Source organism: Podarcis muralis, chromosome 16, assembly GCF_964188315.1.
Source record: "Podarcis muralis chromosome 16, rPodMur119.hap1.1, whole genome shotgun sequence".
NCBI classification, from domain to species: Eukaryota; Metazoa; Chordata; class Lepidosauria; order Squamata; family Lacertidae; genus Podarcis; species Podarcis muralis.
Window position 1 is genome coordinate 12,942,882 of NC_135670.1, and position 24,060 is coordinate 12,966,941.

The window sequence follows — 24,060 nt, forward strand, 5'->3', positions numbered from 1 at the left end:
CCCCGCTTCATGCCTGGCGGCGACCCCGCCTCTTGCCTGCTCCGAGATGGGGCGGGAAGGAGGGCGGGAAGGAGGCGGATCCGTGTCATTCCTTCGGCGGCGGTAGCTGCGAACGGTGTCAAGCTGGCGGCGGGCGGTAAGGGCCCTCTTTTCTTAATCGGATTTGGATCAACCAACTTTTTTTGGGGGGTTTAATATCCTCTATGGGGAGAGATAGGAATATATCCCCCTCCCCATGGAAGATAAGGCCCCTGTGGAGAAACTGTATGAACCCCCCCCCCAAAGTTGGGGCGGGGAGCGTGGGTCCCCGATAGGGATGAGGTGCCTCTGGAGCAGTTTGCAAAGAGCCCCATATAGTGATAGGGACCATTTGTGGGGGAAATGCATGGAGCCCCCCTCCCTTTCCAGGGACAGTGGAAACATACTTTCCTTCCCCAACCTGATGCTTTCAAGATGCATCGGACTACAACTTCCATCCGTGATAAATACTCATGGATAATGGGAGTTGTAGTACTAAATGCAAATTCTGTGGTAGAGCCAGAATGCCTCTGGAGGCCGAGTTGGGGGGCTGTAGCTTGTTTGGTAGAGCATGCGACTCTTAATCTCAGGAGCGTGGGTTCGAGTCCCATGCCGGGCAATTCCTGCATTGCAGGGGGTTGGGCTAGATGGCGGTCCCTTCCAACTCTACAATTCTGTGGTTCCTGTTGTTGTTGAACTCGTGTCAGCCCCAGGCAGCATGGTCAATGGTCAAGGATGATGGGAGTTGGAGTACAACAAAATCTAGAGAGCCACACTGCCCCATGGATTGAGGTTAATATGGGGAGAATGCAAACACGCCATTGGAAGGGGGTAGTTTGGGTTGGCCCTGTAGGGATGGTATAAAACGAATAGAGGTACCTTCATAAGAATGCAGCATCTAGACAAAATTCTTCCTCTCTTGTCCCTCTGTGCACAACCTGAAGGTAGTGAGCCTTGCACAATTCTTTATTTTGAACTTTTAACCACACATGTTTCTGAAGTTAGGCACCACTGTTTTCAGTCGGGCTCACTTCTAAGAAAAGTGTGAGCAGGATTTCTTCTGTGGAAGCTCAACCGAGATGGAGTATGGAAAGGAGGATCTTATTTTCAATGCTATTTCCTTGTCTTCCTTCATTAAATCACCCGTGTTTAGCATCCGCCTCAAACATGCATGCAATGCAGGGATGTTGTGCTTGGACAAGCCCCTCTTCCAGGTTCGACAGTATTTGGCAGGCAAATTCCCTGACCAGTATTTCAACATATTTCTCAATTGTTCACCTCTCACGCTGCTGCCATGTTGGGCGAGATCACCGATCTAGGTGGTGTGGCAATTTTACCTTTCACCAGACTCCTGAAGAAGGTTGCTGCAATGGCAACTTCTTCACGCACAAAGCACGAGTCTTAAACTGCTTTAGATACTGGAAGGGTTGCATTATCTTGCTTAAACCTTTCCATTCATGCAGGCCCACATGGGGAGGATCTTCTCTGCCTCCCACTGCCATGGACAGAAGTTTGGTTGGTGGGTAAGTGGGAGACGGCTTTCCCCACAGTGATGCCCCGAAAGCTGGAACTGGACATTTGCTGAGCTCCTTCCCTGATGGCGTTTCAGCTCCAGTTTAAAACTTTTATTTCAATGAGCCTCAGTGGAAGGGCTGCAGCTCGGTGGTAGAACACACACTTTCCATCAGAACGCCTTAGGATCAGTCTCCAGTGGCAGCTCTAGGTAGGGCTGGGAGAGACTCCCTGTCTGAAACCCTGGAGAGCCGCTGCTGGTCAGTGCAGACAGTCCTGAGCTAGATGGACCAATGGTCTGACTTGGCGTAAGATAGCGTCCAGTGCACCTTTTAAAATATTTGGTTATGCTCACAATGTTTATGATGTGGTTGTATTGGCTTTCTATATTTTTATGTGGTATAAGGGCATATGAAGAGCCTGCTGGATCAGACCAGATGCCTGTGGGATGCTCACAAGCAGGACATGAGCGCAGCCACTCTCTGCCCGCCTGCAGTTCCCAGAAACAGGCATTCAGTGGCATAGAACATAGCCTTTGTGGGTATTAGCCATCAATACTGCTGGGATAGCTCAGTTGGAAGAGCATGAGACTCTTAATCATGGGTTCAAGCCCCAAGTTGGGCAAAAAGATTCCTGCATTCAAAGGAGCTGGAGCAGATGACCCATGTGGTCCTCCTCTCCTCCATGAATTTGACCTTTTAAAGCCCTCCAAGCTGGTGACCATCACTACCTCCTGTTGTTTTAAGCATAAGACCAATTATGGATGTACACTGCTACCAGGATCAGAGGCACGATGCCATCGAATACTGGTTGCTAAGATTGGGGAGAGTTGCTTTCTCTGAGAAGCATCTGCTTGCCGCATAGGACTTTGTTTTGGTCCAGCCTGAATGCTTCTGAAGCTCTTTCACCAGTTCCAAGTTGCCTTGGGTGCTGTTGCCCCACTGGAAGGCACAATATCATTTAATGAGCAATGACAGTAATTTAATTAAGGCGTTTGTTGCCACGAGGCGTAGCTAGCTGGTGGTTCTGTGGGCTCTGATGATATCAAAACAGGGGTTTGCACAACGACGTGGAACATGGGAAGCTGCCATATCCTGAGCCAGGCTATTTGTCCCTGGAGCTCAGTATTGTCTACACTGACTGGCAACAACCCCCCAGGGTTTCAGGTAGGGTGAGGACATTCCCACAGCTACCTGGGCTTGAACCTGGCACTTTCTGCATGCAAGGGAGATGCTGTACCACTGAGCTGTGGTCCTTCCATAGAGGAGGAGAGGTTTATTGAGGGCTATTGCCTGTGATGGCTAAACGGAACCTCCCTGTTTAGAGGCAGCATATCTGTAAATGCCAGTTGTGACTTGGGGAGCGGGGAGGCAAGTGAAATGGTTGTTGCCTTAATGCTTTTCTTATGAGCTGAGTTTGCAGAAACAGGGCTACTGCTTTACTGAGGTGCTGGGAGACCACAGAAGATGCGATGGGTTGTGTAGAGATAGCACTTACGTAGGCCTCTGCTTCATGGAGCAAAGGGAGATGGTGGAGAGGCTTCCCTTCCGGACAAGTGGCAACGTCTGCTAAATGCAAAACAGGCGAGATTTCAAGGGAGCGGTTGAGGTTTCTGACTCACTGCAGGCAGCAGCTAGCTGGCAGAGCTCATGGTATGTGAGTGAATTGTATTCACCCCCCCCCCCACTGGGTGTGTTCAGTGTTGCCTTTTTCCTTTCACGGAAGTTTTACGTTTCAGAGGAGTGTGGAAAACCCTCTTCCGAACTTGCGGCTTGCCAGAAGTAGCTTAGGGCATCTCTGACGAAGGTATTTTAGCAGCAGCAATCTTTGCAGGAGACATTTTAACTGGATTCTTCCCCCTGTTCCCTAGCTCCCCTGAAAATTCTCAAGTAGACACAGCCAATATGTTTGGACCCATAACCTGAAATGTTGCAATGAAGGGTGTGGATTTGAATTTGGGTCGTCCCCCCCCAGTTCTTGTCTTATGTTCTGGTAACTACTACACAATATTAGCTTTATCTCTGCTGTTCTTGAGCAACCTTTCTTACCTGCTAGCAGCTGCAACAGTGCCAGTCCTTGCACACAGCTGCTCTAGGCGGCGGCAGCAGCAGCCCACAGGGAAGGCCTAACAACAAATTCTGCATTATGCTGCTTCTGATTATCCGAGGTTGGCAGCTTAGATCTGGAAATAAGCTAAATAAGCAGGTGTGTGTGTGTGTGTATGGAACAATAGTTGTATTATTGTTATTATTAATTACCGTATTTTTTGCTCTATGACTCACTTTTTCCCTCCTAAAAAGTGAGGGGAAATGTGTGTGTGTTTTATGGAGCGAATGCAGGCTGCGCAGCGATCCCTCTTGCTGTTCTGGCTTCTGCGATTCAGAATATTTTTTTTCTTGTTTTCCTCTTCCAAAAACTGGGTGTTTTGTGGTCTGGTGCATCTTATAGAGCGAAAAATACGGTACGTATATTCATCGATTTTTCAAAAGATGCCAAAAGTGTTTTACAAAAACAAACATTAAAACTAACATAAACATTAACCAAATGAATTTCAAAAGGGACAAATGTAAAGCTCTGCATTTAGGCAGCGATAATCAGATGCACAAATATAGGATGGGGGACACCTGGCTTGCCAGCAGTACATGTGAAAAGCATCTAGGGTAGACCACACGCTTAGCATGAGTCAGCAGTGTGATGCAGCAGCAAAGTAAGCTAATGCAACTCTAGGCTGCATCAACAAAGGTATAGGATCCAGATCTAGGGAACTTACAGAACCACTCCATGCTGCATGCGAAGACCGAGAGGTGATATGATACCTGAAAAGCTGCCACATGGATGATGGAGCAAGCATGTTTTCTGCTGCTTTGGAGTGTAGGACCCAAACCAATAGATTCAAATTGCAAGAAAGAAGATTCTAACCCAACATTAGCAAGAACGTTCTGACAACAAGAGCTGTTTGACAGTGGAACCAAGTCTCTTGGAAGGTAGTGGACTCTGCTTCATTGGAGGTTTTTAACGAGAGGTTGGATGGCCACCTGTCAGGGATTCTTGAGCTGTAATTCCAGCATAGCTGGGGGGTGGAATAGAAGCCCCTTGGGGCCCCTTCCAGCTCTGCAATTCCATGATTCTCTAAGCCATTCTCTGATGTCTTTTTTATTTCCTTTATGAATGCCATTTTATTTACCTTAATGCTGTTTGCTGCCGTAATATTTTTTCCTTAATGTTGTCTGGGTAGAAATATTTTTTATTTGCAAATAAATAAAAAATAAAAGTTCCCTTGTGTTTAATTTCCTCCTAGCCTGTGCTCTTGCAGTGCTAAGAGCAGGTGGCCTATTGAATTACTTGGGCAGGAAAACAGAGGTTTTAAAGGTGATGTTAATTTAATTGGCCTATTTTTCAACCAGGCAGATAAGAAGATCAGAGAGGAGGCTGGTGTGGTCCTAACTCGACAGCTTGCAAACTGCTGAGTTCAGGGGAGAAAGAAAAAGGCTTCTTTTCGCGTAGCAAAAGCGTTTCATTGTGGGGAACCTCAGGCTGTGTGGCCCTCCAGACCCCTCTTTCTGGCCCTCTCCTGAGGAGGGGGAAAGGAGGGTTAGAAAGGATAGAAACCTGAGTGAAATAATGGTTCCTCCTTGGAACTCGGCCTAGTGAGCCCTTTGGCTGCTGTTGCCGTGGAGACCGGATTGTTATGATCTCCTTGGGCCAGAGAGGATGGGTTTTGTCCTCTTCCTTTTAGCCTCCTGCTGCCCTCGTTGGTTTGAAAGCTCATGAAAGCCTGGAAGAAGAAGAAGCCAGGCTTGCAACAGAAGCCGCGGCCCTCGAGGAGCTGCCCCAGTTTGCTGGATGCCACCCCCAGGCGGCCCATAATATCTCGCAGAGTCTGCCCGCACAGGTGGGCTCCTCTGACCCGGCCTCGCGGGGCGGTGAGTGGTCCCGGCCGGCGAGAGCCATGGAGGTGTGAACCCTCGCCTCTGGAAGTGCCTCTCCTGGATCGGTTCGGCTCCGTGCACATGGATGGTGAGAAGCCAATGAGCGGGGCTCCTCTTTGCTGCGCTAATAATGCACAGGTCGATCTGTGGGGCATCTGGTGTGTATGCATGTGGGGTTTCTAGCGTGCCAGAATTTCAGTAGTCCTGGCAAGAGTATTCCATCTGTGCCACTTAATACCAAGGCAGAAACACAAACACATATGCACATGGTGTATCTCTCTCTGTATCTGTGCATATATGACATTTATTTTGACATTTAAATCCTACCTTTCCTGTGAGGCGCTCAAGGTGGCCTAGATTGTTCTTCTCCCCATTTTATCTTCCCAACAATTCTGTGAGGTTGGTTCTCTCTCTCTCTCTCTCTCTCTCTCTCTCTCTCTGTCTCTCGGTGGCCTAGATGGTTCTTCTCCCCATTTTATCTCCACAACAACTCTGTGAGGTTATCTCTCTCTGTCTGTCTGTCTGTCTGTCTGTCTGTCTCTCTCTCTCTCTCTCTCTCTCTCTCTCTCTCTCTCTCTCTGTGTGTGTGTGTGTGTGTTTGAATCTTAATCAATCCAGGACTGGAGTGAGATACTTGTGTGTCTCCTGCCACTTGTTGATGGACTACAGCTCCCATCATCCCTGACCATTGGCTATGCTCGCTAGGGCTCATGGGAGTTGGAGCCTAGGGCTAGGCGATATCAGGTTTTCGTGATGTATCACCAGCTAAACATTGCAATAAAGTGATACACCACGATCTTGAAAATGATGGAGCATCGGCCCCAGCCCTGTGAGGCACCAGGGTGAAACTGCTACCACCACTCCCTCCACTGCCAGTGTCCAGCAGAAGGAAGTTCCTTGGCCAGAGAAAGAAGTTAAGATCCTAGCCGGCTGACAAGCCACCACCTGTGATATACCACAGAGTCCAAATGCCATTGTGATCTAGCCCACAAACTGGTCCTGGACGATGTGTTGACACATCGCCCAGGCCTATTGGAGTCCACCAACATCTGGAGGGCCACAGGTTTTTCACCCCTGCCCTAGACTGATTGAGATCATAGAATCAAAGAATTGTAGAGCTGTAAGGGTCATCTAGTCCAGCCCCCTGGAACCCAGGAATCTCAACTGAAGCATCAAGTTCAGATGACCATCCAACCTCAGCCAAATATGTTAGATCTGATCTTCAGCTTAACAAAACTGAAAAGAGTATGCTTGGTTAATTTTACTCCTGCGTGATTCTCATTATCTTCCCCCCCCCCCCGTGACAAAAATTACTTGAGCTCAAATAACTAGATTATTGTGGGTGGGGGAATCAATGTGTACTTCATGTGGTTTAAATGCTATATCCAGTCAAAGCTTTCCTTGGAAGCTGTTATGGCTGAAATACCTGTTAATGTCCTGAGACATGACAATTCAACGGCACAAATTATTTTACCTTATTTACATGCAAAGGTAAAAAAAGCACTAGAAACTGCTGACATGCTAATCTTAGCATATCCAAAGAGTTGTGTGTTTATACCAGGGGTAGGCAACCTAAGGCCTGTGGGCCGGATGCGGCCCAATCGCCTTCTCAATCCGGCCCGCAGACAGCCTGGGAATCTGTGTGTTTTTACATGAGTAGAATGTGTCCTTTTATTTAAAATGCATCTCTGGGTTATTTGTGCGGCATAGGAATTCGTTCAGACCACATGGTCTGAGGGACGGTGGACTGAAAAAGGTTGCTGACCCCTGGTTTATACCATACCGTACAATTAAAGCACATGGAATCTTGGGAACTGTGGTTTGTTATGGTGTGCTGGGAATTGTAGTTCGCTGAGGGATAAACTACAGTTCCTAGGATTCTTTGGGGGAAGCCATGACTGTTGAAGTACTATAAACGTGCTTTAAATGTATGGGGTGGGCAGGCCTTGCTAGCCTGGTTGTTGTTGTTGTTGTTGTTTATTGACACCCAGCTCCCTTTCTCTCCTTTGTGCAGCTGGGGATGCCATGGGGGGAGCGAAGCCTGGCCCAGTCCAGATTGTGCTGGTGCACAAAGACCAGCACTCCTTTGAGCTGGATGAGAAGGCGCTGAGCCGTGTCCTCTTGGCTGATGCTATCCGGGACCTCGACGTGGTGGTGGTATCCGTGGCTGGTGCCTTCCGCAAAGGCAAATCCTTCCTCTTGGACTTTCTGCTGCGTTATATGTACACACAGGTGAGCCACCCCCCCGTTCGCTGGTTCATTGTCTGTTGCTATTGTTATAGGCCCTTTATTAATTTACAAAGCCCAGAACGACCTAGGGCCAGTGTACCACAGGGAGCACCTGAATGAACCCTTACAGCCCATCTCAGTCCTCGAGATTATTTACAGGAGTGTTGCTGACTGTTCTCCAAATTGACGAGGGTCATTTAACAAAGAATCAAGCCTTTAGTGTCACCAGCTCAATCCTGTGGAATACTCTGCCAGCAGAGATTCAGCAGGTGCCTTCTGTGCCAACTTTTAAATGCCTGCTGAAAACTTTCCTAATCCTTCAGGCTTATGCAGCCAATTAAGAATGCATCTTTCCGCAATGCTTAGCTGATTTCTGATTTTGACTTTTGATATGATTTTTATTGTGTGGTTTTATGTACAATTGTTGTAAACTGCTTTGCTTTTTTTTAAAAAAATGAATAGCAGTATATAAATATTTTTTTATAAATAAAAAAAATAAGCATTATTTAAAACAATGCACCTGGAGCTTAAGAGAGAATTTTCACAAGTAAAACAAAACGGACACAAGGCTCCTATTTGCAAAGAGCCTACATTCTGTTCATCTTCGGTCCCCAAACTTTTGGTGGAACCATTCAATCAGGTTTTGTTTGGGCTTTTTTGCATCATGATATCAGACCACGTTTTGGTTCTGGTTTGTTTTGTTTAGCTAGAGATAGAATCAAGCACGGATCTGCAGGTTTGTAATATTACTGGAAGTCAAAACTGAAAGCAGGAGCTGTTAGTCTCTTACAGGGGAGACGTGGGAGCCTGGGAGCCTGATGGATCATTCTTGTTGTACTACACAGTTTCCTTATTTGTGCTGTTTCCCTGTTGCTCCGCAGAAAGAAGGGGGCAGCACCAATTGGCTGGGTGACAAGGATGAACCCCTGACAGGCTTTTCCTGGCGCGGTGGATCTGACCCGGACACCACAGGCATCCAAATCTGGAGCGAAGTTTTCATTGTGGAGAAACCAAGTGGAAAGAAGGTACGGGGGCAGTTGAGAAGGAGTTGGAATTTGATTAAAATGGAAAGCGAAAACATTTCTTCACCCCTCCATGGCCACAGTAGGAAACCTCAGGACTGAGGGTCAAATGTGGTCCTCTGGTCTGTTGCCGGAACCCATGGTGAAAGAAGCTCAGTTGGTCAAAGGTTTCTGCACCATGGACAGCTCCACGTGAGCAACTTTCTCCAGCAAAGGCCCTCTTGCAGACTGCCTCCTCCAAGCTCCACCCCCTTGGGAGAACGCCAGAACCTTAAAGGGCCAACCCTGTGGTCTGAAGATGGGTGCTCCTCCTTCATGCCATCGCCTCTCTCCTGCTGCGCTTCTGACACTGCAGGACTGCTGATGTGCAGTGGGAAATGTCTGGGTTTTTTTTCTGGCTCAGGAGAAGGTGTCTGCGAGGGTCCAGGCTCTTTCCTTATAGCAGTTTTAGAAATTAGCCAGACTGTTTTCACACACTAATACCCCATCCTGTAGAATTCTATCAGTTATATTTTAGCTCCACAATCAGAATTTCAGGAACAAAAATGCTTTTTCTGTGCAGCCTGAGCAGTGCCTTAAAGGCCCTAATGGTCTGGGAAGTGTCTCTGGGAGCTCTTTCCCCATCACTTCAGACCCCATGCTCTCCCTAACTTCCACAGCCAGCTCTGAGCCCAGACCCAGCTACCCCTGCAGCCTCTGTGCCTGTTTCATGACACCCTCCGGTCCTTGCTATCAGGTCCTCTGGACTCTTCCCCAGGCCACACTGCTTCCCCAGCCACTCCCACCCTTAAAGAAATAATAACCCAGCGAGGACTGAGTATGTTCAGAGACCACAGAATGCCAGGGGGTGGGGAGAGTGGAAAACTGTGAGGTGGAGGGAGCACTGGAGCATCTCTTGAGCCTGATGCTCTCACCTGTGCTTCCAGGTGGCGGTTGTGCTGATGGACACCCAGGGAGCTTTTGACAGCCAGTCAACAGTCAAGGACTGCGCCACCATCTTTGCTCTCAGCACCATGACGAGTTCTGTTCAGGTGAGTGTCCCCTGTTTTTTGGTCGTCGTTTGAATAAGGTGTGGCAAGGGCTTTCGCCATGAGCGTGTGATGGGACTCCTCATTGATTGGAGGGGAAGGCAGCTACAATCAAGACAGAAAAGCCAAAGCTGGGTTGTTTCTGGAAAGGCAGTCTGTGTCGCTAGGCCTCTCCTGGCCTTGGAAGTGTGTGTGTGTGTGTGTGTGTGTGTGTAAGCGTGTGTGTGTAAGTAAATAAATATATACAGTGGTACCTCGGGTTACAAACACCTCAGGTTACAAACGCTTCAGGTTACAAACTCCGCTAACCTGGAAGAGTTACCTCGAGTTGAGAACTTTGCCCCAGGCTGAGAACGGAAATCGTGTGCCAGTGGCGCAGTGGCAGCAAGAGGCCCCATTAGTGAAAGCACACCTCTAGTTAAGAACAGTTTCAGGTTAAGAAAGCACCTTCGGAACGAATTAAGTTCGTAACGAGAGGTACCACTGTATATTCACCCATCCAATCAGGAGTCTGAGCTTGGGAGCCTTTTGGAGACCTGAGGGGGTTATATTTAATTATGTATATTTAAATCCCATCCCAGAAAGTGAAAGCTTGCAGAACAGAACAAGATCTAAAAACTTGGTGGAATTTTGTCCTGTTGTTTCCCTATTCATCCCTGGGCCCTGAAGAAAGGCTAGTCCAAGGTTTCCCAAACTTGGGTCTTCAGCTGTTTTTAGACTACAACACCCATCATCCCTAGGTACCAGGACTAGCGGTCAGGGATGATAGGAGTTGTAGTTCAAAAATGGCTGGAGACCCAAGTTTGGGAAGCCCTGGGCTAGTCTAAGTGAAAGCATCTAGGAATGTAGGGAGCTGCCTTATGATGAGTGAGACCATTGGCTGAGTGTTGCCTCCACTGACTGAGAAGCGGCTGTCCTGAGTTTCAGCCCCACTTGGAGATGCCAGGGATTAAGGCTGGGACCTTCTGCCAGATTAAACCTGTTAAGGCAATCTTTAATGAGCCATAAGAGTCTTTGTTGCAACAGGCTAAGGCGGCTGCCCTTCTGGATTTTTTTCACCATTGCAGCTGTCCCTTCCCCCCTTTTTAGATCTACAACTTGTCTCAGAACATCCAGGAAGATGATCTGCAGCAGCTACAGGTAGGTGATAAGAAAAATAAGAAAAACATTTCCCCTTGCAATGCTCATGGTGCTGTGCAGAACACAACAGGGGATACAGTTGTTGTTGTTGTGGTTGCTATAATTCCTATTTATTTATACTTACTGCTTGATGCCAGGATAGGCTTCTAAGTGGTTTCCACGTAGAACAAGCTCTAGTCCTGCTTGCGGGTTACTGTGATGATAATCTGGTCGGCCACTGTGAGAACAGGATGCTGGTCTGATCCAGCAGAGCTCTTTCTGTGTTCTTTATACTTTCTGAACTCAGCTGTGAGAGACCCGGAGTCAGGGGCACACCAGTTACTGCCACTCCCTTATCAGGGCTTCTCAAAGGGAGTGTGGCAGGAGAGAATGGCAAGCATGGCAGGAAGGTTCAAGGACCATCAAAGAACACTTAAACATTTCAGTGTAGTGTAGTATAGTATGGTATAGTCCCAGTACAGGATAGTACTGTATCAAAATAATTTTTATTTATTTGCAGAATATGGATATATTTTCAAAATGAGAGCAAGAGCATCGAGTGATACTGCGTTGTTTCTTTTTGTTTTCCAATGCATTTCTTATCAGTAGAAAATTTGGTGTGGTGCAAGCAATTTCTTTTTCTGAGAGTGTGGCCTGAGTAAAAATTTTTTTGAGAACCGCTGCTTTAGATCTTTAAACAAAATTCAGCAAAATTCTGATTTCCTTTTGTAGCTCTTTACAGAGTATGGACGCCTGGCCATGGACGAGAGCTTCCTCAAACCATTCCAGGTATGCATCTGAACAGATGGGGCTGGGTCAGGAGGTGGGAGACACACATACAGTCTTGGCTGGTGGGCCCTCACTTCCCGCAGTCCATGCACACCCCAGATTTGCAGAGTCTGCAGATTTGTTACTCCACTGTATGGAAGCTTGATGCAGATTTCAAGGGTCAGTGGGGAGAAATGGGCAGAGGGGTGGTTTTTTTCAAATCCTTGCTCAATGACAAAGCTTATCGAGAGACCTTGGAGCACTCACAGTCCTTCAGCCTAACCTTCCTCACAGGATGTTCTGAGGATTTTTTTCCCCAGGGCGTGGGTTGGGGAAAGGACAATGCTCTGAGCTGCTTGCAAGGAACAGTGGAGTGCAATGAGAGGTGGATCAGTTTTGTAGAACTGAACTGAGCGGTGAAATTGGATTTTCTGTTTGTATATACAGTGGTACCTCAGGTTACATACGCTTCAGGTTACATACGCTTCAGATTACAGACTCCGCTAACCCAGAAATAGTACCTCGGGTTAAGAACTTTGCTTCAGGATGAGAACAGAAATCGTGCTCTGGCGGCGCAGCAGCAGCAGGAGTCCCCATTAGCTAAAGTGGTGCTTCAGGTTAAGAACAGTTTCAGGTTCAGAACGGACCTCTGGAACGAATTCAGTACTTAACCCGAGGTACCACTGTATTTAGAGTTGAGTTATTCTCCCTTGCCTGACATATTTCCGGTCCCCTCCAAACATCCTTTTTATGGTGCATTCATGGTTGGTTGTGTTCATGATGGGGGCAGTTAGATGCGGTCCCGCTTTCAGTCCTTTGTGTTTGCAAAAAATTCTAGGTGGACGTATTGCTTCATTTCCCATTGGTGCCTGCCCTATTACTTCCCTGTAACTTTTCATACTGCAAATGTCCCAGGGTGGGTGGTGGTGGTTGTTTTTTTACCCACCTTCCTTGCACTGCAAGGCACGTAGACAGGCAAACCAGGATGAATGCTCCTTGTTGTTAAACTGCCAACCCGCTTAAACAAACCAGAAGGAATGCTCAATAAAGATAATGTCACATGGCCTCTTCAGGCATCCTTTCTATGGCACATTCGTGATGGTTTTTGCTTCTGATGGTGTCGCATGGTTATGTGCAAAGAGTGCCTCCCTCCAGACAGCGGCAACACTGGGGAAGCCTCGCCGAACATCTGTTAAAATGGAACAATGCGTGGATGGCCCAGTATGAAACCCATCATGAAAGCACTATTATTGCCTCAATGATATGTTGCAGAATACAGTGGTACCTCGTGTTACAGATGCTTCAGGTTACAGACTCCGCTAACCCAGAAATAGCACCTCGAGTTAAGAACTTTGCTTCAGGATGAGAACAGAAATCGCGCGGCGGCAGTGGGAGGCCTCATTAGCTAAAGTGGTACCTCAGGTTAAGAACAGACCTCCAGAACGAGTTAAGTTCTTAACCTGAGGTACCCCTGTACTGTATATCCTCCCCCAAAATAAAACCCCCGCCAGTCGGGTGGAGGGGGCTTCCCATTTCATTCAGGAGAAGCAGAGCTGCTTCCATGGAGGGAGGTCTGTTTCTCTCACGTCCTCTTCATGACCTTCTCATTGGGGCATCTGGCTGTTCTTTGCATGAAGCAAGATGCTGGACTATAGATGGACAGTGTCCCCACCCCTGGTTTACTGGGTTAGGTTCTCAAGGAGCTCTCCCAGCCACACGTGCCTCCCTGTCTGCCAGAACTGAGCCAAACTTTCTCAGAAGATCTATTTTTGAGGACCTTTCTCAGTCCTTCCGCCTCTCTCACCCCATGCAGACCCTGATGTTCCTGGTCCGTGACTGGAGCTTCCCATATGAGTACCACTACGGCCTGGAAGGTGGCATGCGCTTCTTGGACAAGCGTTTGCAGGTAAACAAACAAACCCAAAAGCAATTGAACCCGTTGGAGGAGACCTGGCGGAGAGGAGGTCATCATGGCATGGAATTATTAGGAAAAGTAACTACAGGACTAGAACCTCCGCTGGGTTTTTATTTTAAATGAAAGCTGACAAACTCAAGGCTACTACCACATTGCAGCATGCAAGCATCCTTCTCCTTAACTTTGTCTGTTTATATTTCCTCCAATTTGGAAATTAACATTGTTCTTAACTTGAAATTCTTTTTGTGTATTCTCTCATCGTTAAAAAAAAAGAAAAGTGTGAGATGACTTATGGTCCTTCTCACCACCAGGTGAAATCTCACCAGCACGAGGAGATCCAGCATGTCCGGAAACACATCCACTCCTGCTTCACCAACGTCAACTGTTTCCTCCTGCCCCATCCAGGCCTCAAAGTGGCCACCAGTCCGAATTTTGATGGGCGTCTGAAAGGTATGGGCCCCGTGTTGTCCAATGGCAAATTCAGCAAGCCAGGATTAGAAACTCTGCCTTGTTCCCGGTTTGCAGGGCGTGGAAGCAGCAGGTGAAAAGGCAAAACTGTGATCTGGTGGGCGGGCATTGTTGTGCACGAGCCCGAGGGATCTGAAGGATCTGTTCATGTACCACCAAACCATGGTTTGGTGCGACTAGCCCTTATGTTGTCCCACAAACCAATGGCTAAGCTTCCTTAACCATTGTTTGGTGTGATGCAATGTTTCAGAGGTACCCAAGGGAGTGCTTGTATGTGCTTTTGTGGAGGGGAATATTTTATATATACAGTGGTACCTCAGGTTACGTACGCTTCAGGTTACATACGCTTCAGGTTAAATACTCCGCTAACCCAGAAATAGTACCTCGGGTTAAGAACTTTGCTTCAGGATGAGAACAGAAATCATGTTCCGGCGGCGTGGCAGCAGCAGGAGGCCCCATTAGCTAAAGTGGTGCTTCAGGTTAAGAACATTTTCAGGTTAAGTACGGACCTCCGGAACGAATTAAGTACTTAACCTGAGGTACCACTGTATATGTAACTTTCCAACAAGGCTATTGAAATTCTGTGGCCTGTATGCCAATTGACTTGCTCTCTCAAATTTGCATAACTGATTTTGCACACTTCCTTACTTTGCATAATTGTTTTGACTTCCACTAGTTTGCTTTGGGGCTCAGTTCAAGACACATGCTTTGACCTTTAAAAGCCCTAAAGCGTTTAGGACCGGAATATCTCCAGAATTGTTTTTGCCCATATGAATGTCTCGGAGGTCCTGCTTTCAAGGTTCAAGTCCTTCCACTTATCTGAGATAAGCCACAGGGGGTACCTGGGAGAAAAAGTCTCCTGGTCTGTATTTAGACAACCTCCTGAGAGAAATGTGCTTGATTTTGTTTAACTGGGTTTTTGGAGGATTCTGATTTGATTATTCTGCTTTCATTTTTAAATAGCTCAATTTTTCCTGCAATTGGTTGTCATTTTAGGTTTTTATCATGTTGATCTTTTTGTGTCATGTACTTTGTTTTTGTTTTAAAAAACCCAGTATATTTATCTGAAATAATTGTGGTTGGGAAGGTCAAGGAACTGTATTGCTTTCCAAATCAGCTGCTTCCCTGGCTTTGAACACAAATTTTCAAGAATGGATTTGCCATCAGAATCTCTGTGGAGAGGATACTTGAACTGATGATCCATAAATAAACATTGATTGTGTACTGTGTGCTGTATATGTGTGCCACTGGACAAGTTACTGTAGTTATATGTAGTTCTGGTATAATAATAATAATAATAATTTATTTACACCCCGCCTATCTGGCAGGGCTTCCCCAGCCACTCTGGGTGGCTTCCAACCAAATATTAAAATACAGTGGTACCTCAGGTTACATACGCTTCAGGTTATATATGCTTCAGGTTACAGACTCCGCTAATCCAGAAATAGTACCTCGGGTTAAGAACTTTGCTTCAGGATGAGAACAGAAATCGTGCTCTGGCGGCGCGGCAGCAGCAGGAGGCCCCATTAGCTAAAGTGGTGCTTCAGGTTAAGAACAGTTTCAGGTTCAGAACGGACCTCCGGAACGAATTAAGTACTTAACCCGAGGTACCACTGTACAGTAATATTTACATGAAAACCAATAGAAATTATTGGGAGGACGAGAGAAAAAGAATAGCTTTGCCGTCATGAGGACTAGAATTGTCAATCTTTTTTTTAAAAAAGAAAGTTGATGTGCCTTTTGTGTACCTAGTGCTGTGTTTGGTGTGTTTTTTTATGTGGAATCGCAGAATTCTGGCTATCCACCAATGAGAGCAGTTTCCTTCGATTCTCTCCTACCCTGTCTGTCTCTTTTCCCGCAGACATTGCAGATGAGTTTAAAGAACAGCTGCAGAAGCTCATTCCGTTTGTGCTGGATCCCAGCCAGCTCCTGGAGAAGGAGATCAACGGTTCCAAAGTGACCTGTCGGGGCTTGCTGGAGTACTTCAGGGTATGCTTCGTTTCTCTTTCTTTCCCCACCTTTAAGGCAGGGGGTGGGGATCCCTTGTGCCTTGGGATGTCGCGGGACCCCATCAGCTCCAGCCCACTCTGTGGTGCAGCCGCATTTGGAATTCTGTATATGGTTCTGGTCACCTCACCTCAAAGAGGAGTTGGAAAAGGTTCAGAAAAGGGCAGCCAGAATGGAACAACTCCCCTATGAGGAAAGGGTCCAGCGTTTGGGACTTTATAGTTTAGAGCAAAGGCAGGTGAGAGGTAACATGTCCGAAGTTTGTAAAATGATGCACGGCACATTTAAACGCTAGAACTCGTGAGCATCCAGTGAAGCTGAATGTTAATGGTAATTCAGGACAGGTAAATGAAAGGACTTCTTCACACAGTGCGTAGTTAAACTGTGGAACTCCCTGCCACAGGAGGCAGTGATGGTCACCAACTTGGACGACTTTAAAAGAGGATGAGACAAATCCATGAAGAGAGAGGACTAGCGATGGCTACTAGCCACGATGGCTCTGCTCTGCTTCCACGGATGTGAGGACTGAGCCTGCTCCTGGGGCATAGAAGGTTGACTGCCTGTTAATGGAAAGAAATAGAAAGCCAGAGGGGGAATGGAATGGAGTATCCTGGGAGAGGGCACGACTGGCTAGATCGCAGAGCAGGATCACTCCACAATGCGACATTTTGTTGTAGGTGTCACTTGTTTCTGGCAGCTAGTACTTTTACCACCTAAGACTCTCTTGTTTTATTTTTAAGTTACTGTATTGAATTGTTACTAGACATTCTAGTGGAAGAACAAAATAAGTTTGCCAGTCCCAGCTATAATAACTTTTCAGAGGTTGTATCGCAAATGTATCCGCTAAGGCCGATAGGTTTCTTTTTCTCAGTGCCTTTGGTCAGAAGACTGTCTACCCATTCCTAACCATCCAAAGAGAGGATCTGGCCATTTGAAGGAGGATGGTTCGAGAGAAATATAGCCCCAGCAACAAAGCTAGAATTCACTATTAACTGCTCCATTTGGAAATCCCCACTGTTTAAGTGACTCAGACAGATTAAACACCACTCCTTCTCTGTTCGATAGCAGTTTCACTGGCACTGGGTATTCCAACATCCTCCCGTGACTCCTTAGCAGCCTCCTGAAATTCCAGCTTCAAGATTCAGTCTATTCTTTTGGATCTCAGTTTGTTTGTTAACTAATGGGTGTTGGTATTCTTGTTACTGGCAAAGGACTGTAGCTGAACCCTGTTGACCTTACCTCCCTCCAGGCTTATATCAAGATCTACCAGGGGGAAGACCTGCCTCATCCCAAGTCCATGTTGCTGGTGAGCTTTACCTGGGGTAGCAAGATACAGTATGTTCCTATTTGGGGAGCTGCCATCACTTGGCAGAAGGTCCCACCCAGTGGCATCTCCAGGTAGGGCTGGGAGAGACTCTCTGCCTGAAACCCTGGAGAGCTGCTGCCAGTCAGTGCAGACACTGCTGGGCTAGGTGGACCATTGCGTCTGTGGGAAGAAGGGCACATTGCTTCCTTCTTAAGAGGAAGGCCCTGGCTCACCGGGAGAGCACATGCTCAGCATGCAGAAGGTCCCAGGTTCGATTCCCAGCGTCTCCGGGTAGAGCTGGGAATAACGCCTCCTCTTTGAAACCCTGGAGAGCCATTGCTAGGCATTAGCAATCTAAATGGATCCAATGAGTCTCACTCAGCAGAAGGCAGTTTCCTATCTTATTTCAGGGCTAGATAGATCCAGAGGGGCAAGCTGGATAGAAGGCAGCTACACGAAACATGCCAAGGGGAGAAACTTGCTCAGAGGTTTTGCGTGGAGCTCAGGTGCCATGCTCTCCACTGCCTCCCTCCGCACCGCACGCCCCCTGCGGTCTTAAGCGCCTCCCTGTTTGTGATGGGTGCTAGATTGGCTGTCCCACAGCACTTGCTGACGCCAGTGTTTGAAATTCATCAGACGCGTTTTGCACCCGGCTATCAGTTAAAGATGCCCAGGCACTAGGAGGTGCATGCCTGGGGATCCTTGGGTCTTGCCTGTTTTCACACCCTGACAACACATCCTGTAGAATTTTCTCCATGGTATTTTTTTCTGCACCACCAGAATGAATTTCAGGAACCAAAAGGTAACTAAACATTCTGTTCTGGCAACTGCAACCTTGGTTTAAGGAGCCATTTGGCATCCAGCTTATATATCTGAGTTTCTAACACTGGCTGACGCTGGTGCCAGGGCACTTGGTCAAGTGGGTAGTTTGCAGTCTGGGATGTAGAACTCACTTACCTGCAAACAACTCCGCTTTTCTCGAGCCTTCCTTTTTCTTTTTCTAAAGCAATGGAGTTTCTGGTCCTTATGATTGCAAAGGCATGTTTGCTGAGCATGTACCCCAGTTTGGGGGGAGGGCATAAGATTGCAGAAGTGGGAAATATGCCTTGTTGGGGGGGTGGAGGGGGGCACAGACGGTGGAACTGATTACATCCCTGTTCTCATTTTACGATCTTTGCTCTCAGGCTACTGCCGAAGCCAACAACCTGGCTGCTGTTGCTTCGGCCAAGGACATGTATTACACCAATATGGAGAAGGTGAGAACGGAGTTGGGGTTGGGGCAATAAAACGGCAAGAAATTCACATTTTAAAGTGATGACACAGAACAGTTAGAGAAGCTCCTCTTTAAACATTGCTCTGAACTGAAACAGTTGAGACCAACAGGCCCAAAGAACATAAATACAACCAAGACAGCCCATCAAGTTTATGAGGTAGTAGGCATTCACGTCTGATACTTCCTCCCCAAGGTGGGGCACAATGACACTCTCTCCACAAATGGAACTCCCTTATCTCACCATTTCCAAGCTATAGTCTGACCTCTGATGGGGCAGCTTCCTAGGACTGAGCTAAAAAGGATGCTTATAGCCAGTGGAGGTTGGTCTATTAGGGTGAATAGGGCACTGCCCCATCTACCTTAGTCTACCCTCAGCCAACGCCCACCTTGCCTTCCTTCCTACTTGCAACCAGTCCAGGATGTGGCAGTTCCTGTTCAGTTTTCTCCTGCTTAGTTCAGCGATGTCCTTGTAGAATTCAGCAGCAAACAGGATGGCGAGATGCTAGAGTGAGTTGGTGCTGGCTGCCGTTGGCTCTGGCGCCACCTACTGTCAGGCTCCTTGCCTTCCACCCAGTGTGAGCACCAGCCAGCGTTGTTCTTAGCCTGCTTTGGAAGGTTGGCTGTGTTAACACCTGTATCCCCTGTCCTGCCCCACAGCTGTGTGGCGGCGACAAGCCGTATGTTGCGCCGGATCTCCTGGAGGAGAAGCACCGCGTGCAGAGCGCCATGGCCTTGAAGCACTTCCAGACCATCAAAAAGATGGGGGGCAAGGAGTTCAGCCAGCGCTACGAGGAGGAGCTGGTGAGGGAGATGAACAGCATCTACGAGGACCTCTGCAAGCACAACCAGAGCAAGAACATCTTCAACACGTTCCGGACACCTGCCGCCATCTTCAGCCTCATCATTTCCCTCTACATGGGCTCCAACTTCTCAAACTACATCGGCCTCGGCTTTGTTGCCCAGCTCTGCACCTTTCTCGTAGGGATCCTCCTCCTCTGCCTCCTGGCCTGGGGCTACATCCGCTACTCAGGCCAGTACCGCGAGCTGGGCGTCATCATCGACACTACGGCCGAGTTCCTGCTGGATAGGGTGAGTGGCGGCCTACAAAGCACCAGGTGGATTAACGGTGGAAGCCCGAGGAGATAGCCCCACATGGACCTGTGCTTCCATATGTAGTGTTCTGTATCGCATGGCATTCAGGGACCAACAGAAACACCCACCATAATGAAACGGTGTGATGGCAGAGGCAATATGCCTCTGGGTCAGTGGCGTAGCGTGGGGAGGCCCAGGGGGGTTGTGGTCCCGGGCGCAGATTTTGGAAAGGGTGTGAGGGGGCGCAACCAGGCACCCCCCACGACAGGCTCCCTCATTCACTGAGACCAGGCCTTCGGGGCTGGGGCAGCGGCACCTCCTTGTGGCTGGTAAAGGGAGGCCCTTGTGTGCCCCACCCTTAGGCTGGCTGAGGCAAGAGGCTCTGGCAGCTGCCTCGACCTTTGCGAACAGGATGCCACAGCCCTCAGGTCTGCCCTCCTCACGAGGTGACTTCAAGTCTCTTTCTCCCTCCCCTCGCTTTGCCTCACTCATCGCAGGCTCAGACCGCTGCAGCTCGGTTGGCGATGAGGGCTTGGGCTTGTGCAGCCACCTTTCACTCCCTGGGCGCCAACAACCCACATTACGCCACTGTTCTGGATCCCAGTTGCTGGAAAACATAGGCGGGGAGAGTAATGTTAGATCTGTCTCCTGCTTGTGAACTTCCCAGAGATATCTGGATGGCCACTGTGCGAACAGGATGGTGGACTGGATAGACCAGTGGCCTGATGCAGCAGGACTGTTCTTATGTTCCTAACATAATAATATTATTTATATGCCGCCCATCGGACTGGGTAGCCGCAGCCACTCTGGGCTGCTCCCAACAAAATATTAAAAACTTCCCCATATGGGACTGCCTTCAGGTGTCTTCTAAAAGTTGAATATTTGTTCATTTCTTTGACGTCTGATGGGAGGTGGGTGGGGAAGAGGAGACCTGTTCAAAAGTGGGATCTCGCTCTCAATTCTGTTTTTTGCAGCAGCTGCTTCATGTGTAGACCTGGCCTCAAATAAATATGAAAAGAAAAAAATGGAGGGAGGGAGGAGCAGGAATCTCAATTCCTCAGAAGGCATTTGTGTGGCTGAATGCCACCTGTTACATCTTTTGACAATTCAATGTTTTGAATACTATTCCTGCATTGAAGGGGGTTGGACCCCGTGATCCAACCCTGTGATCGTATGACCTAACCATTCTCCGCCTCTTGCCCTCTCCCCAGGCCACCAACCGCACAAACAGCTCCACTCAGGTTGCGGAAACAAGCAGCTCGCCGTCATCCTCCAGGCCGTCATCCTCTAGGCCGAGACCCGAGGATAAGAAAAGCAAGTGAGGTCTTAGCAGGAAAGAGAAAGCTACAAACTCGTGGCCAAAGCGATCGTCTCGCTGCAGCCTGCAAACCCGGGAATCGCTTGCAGGGCTTCTAGAGAGCAACTCAGCCTCTGGTTCCGGATATTATTTGCTCCCTTCACATTTAATATTTCTTTCTTTTTTAAAAAAAGAACTGCTCCCCTTGCTCCCCTCCCTTTTAATTTTTGTGCACTTTAAAAGAAAAATCAGCTTTAACGTTCTGTACCAGTTTGTGCCTTGCCTGGGAGCTTTGGGGGGGGGGGCACCCCCCCCAAACATCAGGTGCTGATCTTGTTCCTTCCACTACCCCCTTCTTATCTCTTTCTGTGTATTCTTCTTGGGGATGGGAGGCGGCGGTTATCTCCCTCCCCAAAAGAACCAGCTGCACCACTACCGGCAGCGAAACCTCCAGTGCTTCAGCTCATTGCGGCCATCTTGCTGGCGGGGCTCCTCCTTTGGGGCTCCTTTGCCCCAAAGTGGAAGATGCGGATTTTGTGGTCTGTGCCAGGGCCAATCCGAAGCAACTTGTGCCTTTGTGATGCTGAACAAGCACCCTTGTGCCTGTGGCAGCGAAGGGACCCCTCACTTAGCCCTGCTGTTGCCTTAGAAAACAGTATTGGTAGGCTTCTTTCAGGGAAGAACTGATGTATTTAGCATCCTGCAGGCGCTGAGACTGTGGTCTCTGTCCTTTTGCCCCCAGTTCCGATCCTGCTTTCGCTCTCGCGCAGCCGTGATGCGTTGTGAGGGCTGGGGGACCGAGTGTGTCCCTATGCCAGGCTCCAGGCAGGTGTCTCTGTGGGAACGAATTGGCTGTGTGCGCAGCCAAATACCCGTGGCAATGCTGAATCCTCTATTCAGAGGGTTGCATCCAATGCTAGTCCTACTCAGGATAGACCCGCAAGACATGACTAACTCATTTATTTCAGTAGGTCTACTCTTGAGTGGGAGTAGTAGGCTGCAACTCTCTGTGTACCGTAGAAGCTGGGGATAGCCACCAATGGTGCCTGCCAGATGTTGATGGACTACAACTCCCATAATCCCTGTCCATTTTTCTTGCTGCCTTGGGCTGATGCTGGTTGTACTTCTGTGATATCTGTTGGCTGCACTTGCTCTCGGCAGCGATCTGGGAATGTGCCTAGATCAGCAACCTGCGACCCATCAAGCCAAACAGCCATGTGTGACAGCCTTTTATTGGGTGGAGGGCAGGTTGCCTGTTTGGCACTTCGAAAAAAAAGTGTGTGTGTCAAGATGCAATCTCCAGTCTGTGGGCTGGGTCAGGCTTGGTTGGACACAGATTGTGCAAATCTGCTCTGGATATTGACCTGTGAGTCAGGTGAAATTTATTCCAAGAAGGCTGGGAGCAGGCTTAGGAGATCCATCGCCTGGACTGGGGAAAGGAGGATTGGCCAAGCGGGCTCACAGTCTTAAAGTCTTATTTGAGGGTTGGGGGGGTGGGGAAAGAGGAAGCAGACTCCCATTCTGCACAGTGCTCAAAACAAAGCCCTTAACCCCACTAGCCTTCTCTCCCCACAAACAACGCCTGTCCCACCATGTGACCGTTCAAGTGTGCTTGGATGCCAGAAATGTCATGTCAGAGGGTCTGGTTCTTGTTTCGGTTCCAACATCTCTCCCTTTTTCCTGTGCCACACACACACACAAATTATTCTGCTCAAGGCTCTTAGTTACTCCCGCCTCTTCTCACATTCCTGGTTTCCTTCTTTCCGCGCAGGTTTTAATAGCTTTATAAGGCCAGGGGTGGGGGCTCCCTTCTCGGCCTTGCCATTTGCTGCTTTGCTGTCCTCTTTCCCCTTTGCAGCTGGAATAATATCCTGATCAAAAAGCACAAGACACTGACAGCTTCTAGGCCCACTGAATTGCGGAGGGGGAAAACTGGCACCACACGGCTTAATATTCATTTCTGCTCTGCATGTTGGGGTGGCCTCACTTGCGTGGTCCCACTGACCTTTCCATTCCATAGCTTGTGTTTTTGGTGAACCAGGTGTGAGGGAACTTTGGCGCTCCCATCATCCCTGGCTATTGACCGTACTTGCAGGGGCTGATGGGAGCTGGAGTTCAGCAACAAGGGTTCCCCCACACCTGTGGGACAGCTTTTCACGGTGCCCCTTTCCCAACGGCACATGTTTCGTGTTAACGGTTTACAGCGTGTGTATGCGCAAACACACGGGGCGGGAGCTGAAACATTTTTCCAAGGCTGTGATGGCAGTGAAGTCATCTGGGCGACTTTAGCTAGAGCTCCAGGTGGCTGTAACATTCCACTTGTTCTATTGCTCGTCGACGGGTAACTTAACTCTTTCTCACTTGCGTATAGGGGCACATTTGCACGATAACCTGGTCGCGGGGAAGGGATGCATGAGTCGTTCTTGGCCTCATTGCTGTAACCTTTTGGAGAAATGGGGCGTGGGCAACCTATTTGCACCTATGTCTTTTTGAAGGGTTATGCCAGGAGCACAGAACAAGACGGTGCAACTCCTGTTATCTGCTTTCTGCAACCAGGCAATGAGTAGTGTCAGCTTGCATTTAAATCTCCCTCCTCGCACACTCTCTGTAGTGGATGTATCGTATAGCAAGGGGATGCCCCTCTCTGTGTTGCCACGTACCAGTTGAAATTGGCTTGCAGCTCAGATTGGCTAGGAAAGAAAGAAGCTCTTTTTGGCTCCCTTTGGAACACACAGGTTCTACACAGAAGGGAGGGGAGTGTTAAGTTCAAATCGGGGACCTGCTACTCCCCTGCCCCAAGAAATAATTCTGTTGACAACTGCCCATGTTATGTGCTCATACAGCCAGGTTGCGTGATCATTCCTTTCTCTTGTTGAGAGCACTTCCTTGCCTCCTCGTCTTAAGAACTCCCTCTGTGAGCTTGTTAGTCATTGTATTAGAACTTTCAGCCGGGGACCAACGCTGTGGGGGAGGGAATGTAGATGCCAAATCATATTTATAAAGCGCAAAAAAGAATTGCATTCCACTTTGCAACTGCAAAAATAAAGACCAAGATACTGAAACTGTGTTTTGATGTG

The 24,060-nt window shown here is 48.3% G+C and overlaps 1 protein-coding gene across 2 annotated transcripts; it reads left to right on the top strand.

The window, feature by feature from the left end:
- Window positions 1-24,045, top strand: ATL3 (atlastin GTPase 3). 2 transcript variants are annotated; one of them, XM_028709461.2, is made up of 14 exons: window positions 113-136; window positions 5,267-5,547; window positions 7,474-7,691; window positions 8,570-8,713; window positions 9,637-9,741; window positions 10,828-10,878; window positions 11,590-11,646; window positions 13,439-13,531; window positions 13,852-13,990; window positions 15,870-15,997; window positions 17,265-17,321; window positions 18,506-18,577; window positions 19,252-19,683; window positions 20,898-24,045. In XM_028709461.2, the coding sequence occupies exons 2-14, from the start codon at window positions 5,298-5,300 to the stop codon at window positions 21,006-21,008; spliced, it is 1,857 nt and encodes a 618-aa protein (XP_028565294.2). In that variant the 5' UTR covers window positions 113-136; window positions 5,267-5,297; the 3' UTR covers window positions 21,009-24,045. The 2 variants fall into 2 exon arrangements, with proteins under 2 accessions (XP_028565295.2, XP_028565294.2); XM_028709462.2 differs by lacking the exon at window positions 5,267-5,547 and having other exon boundaries at window positions 1-136.
- Window positions 24,046-24,060: the final 15 nt, after the last annotated feature.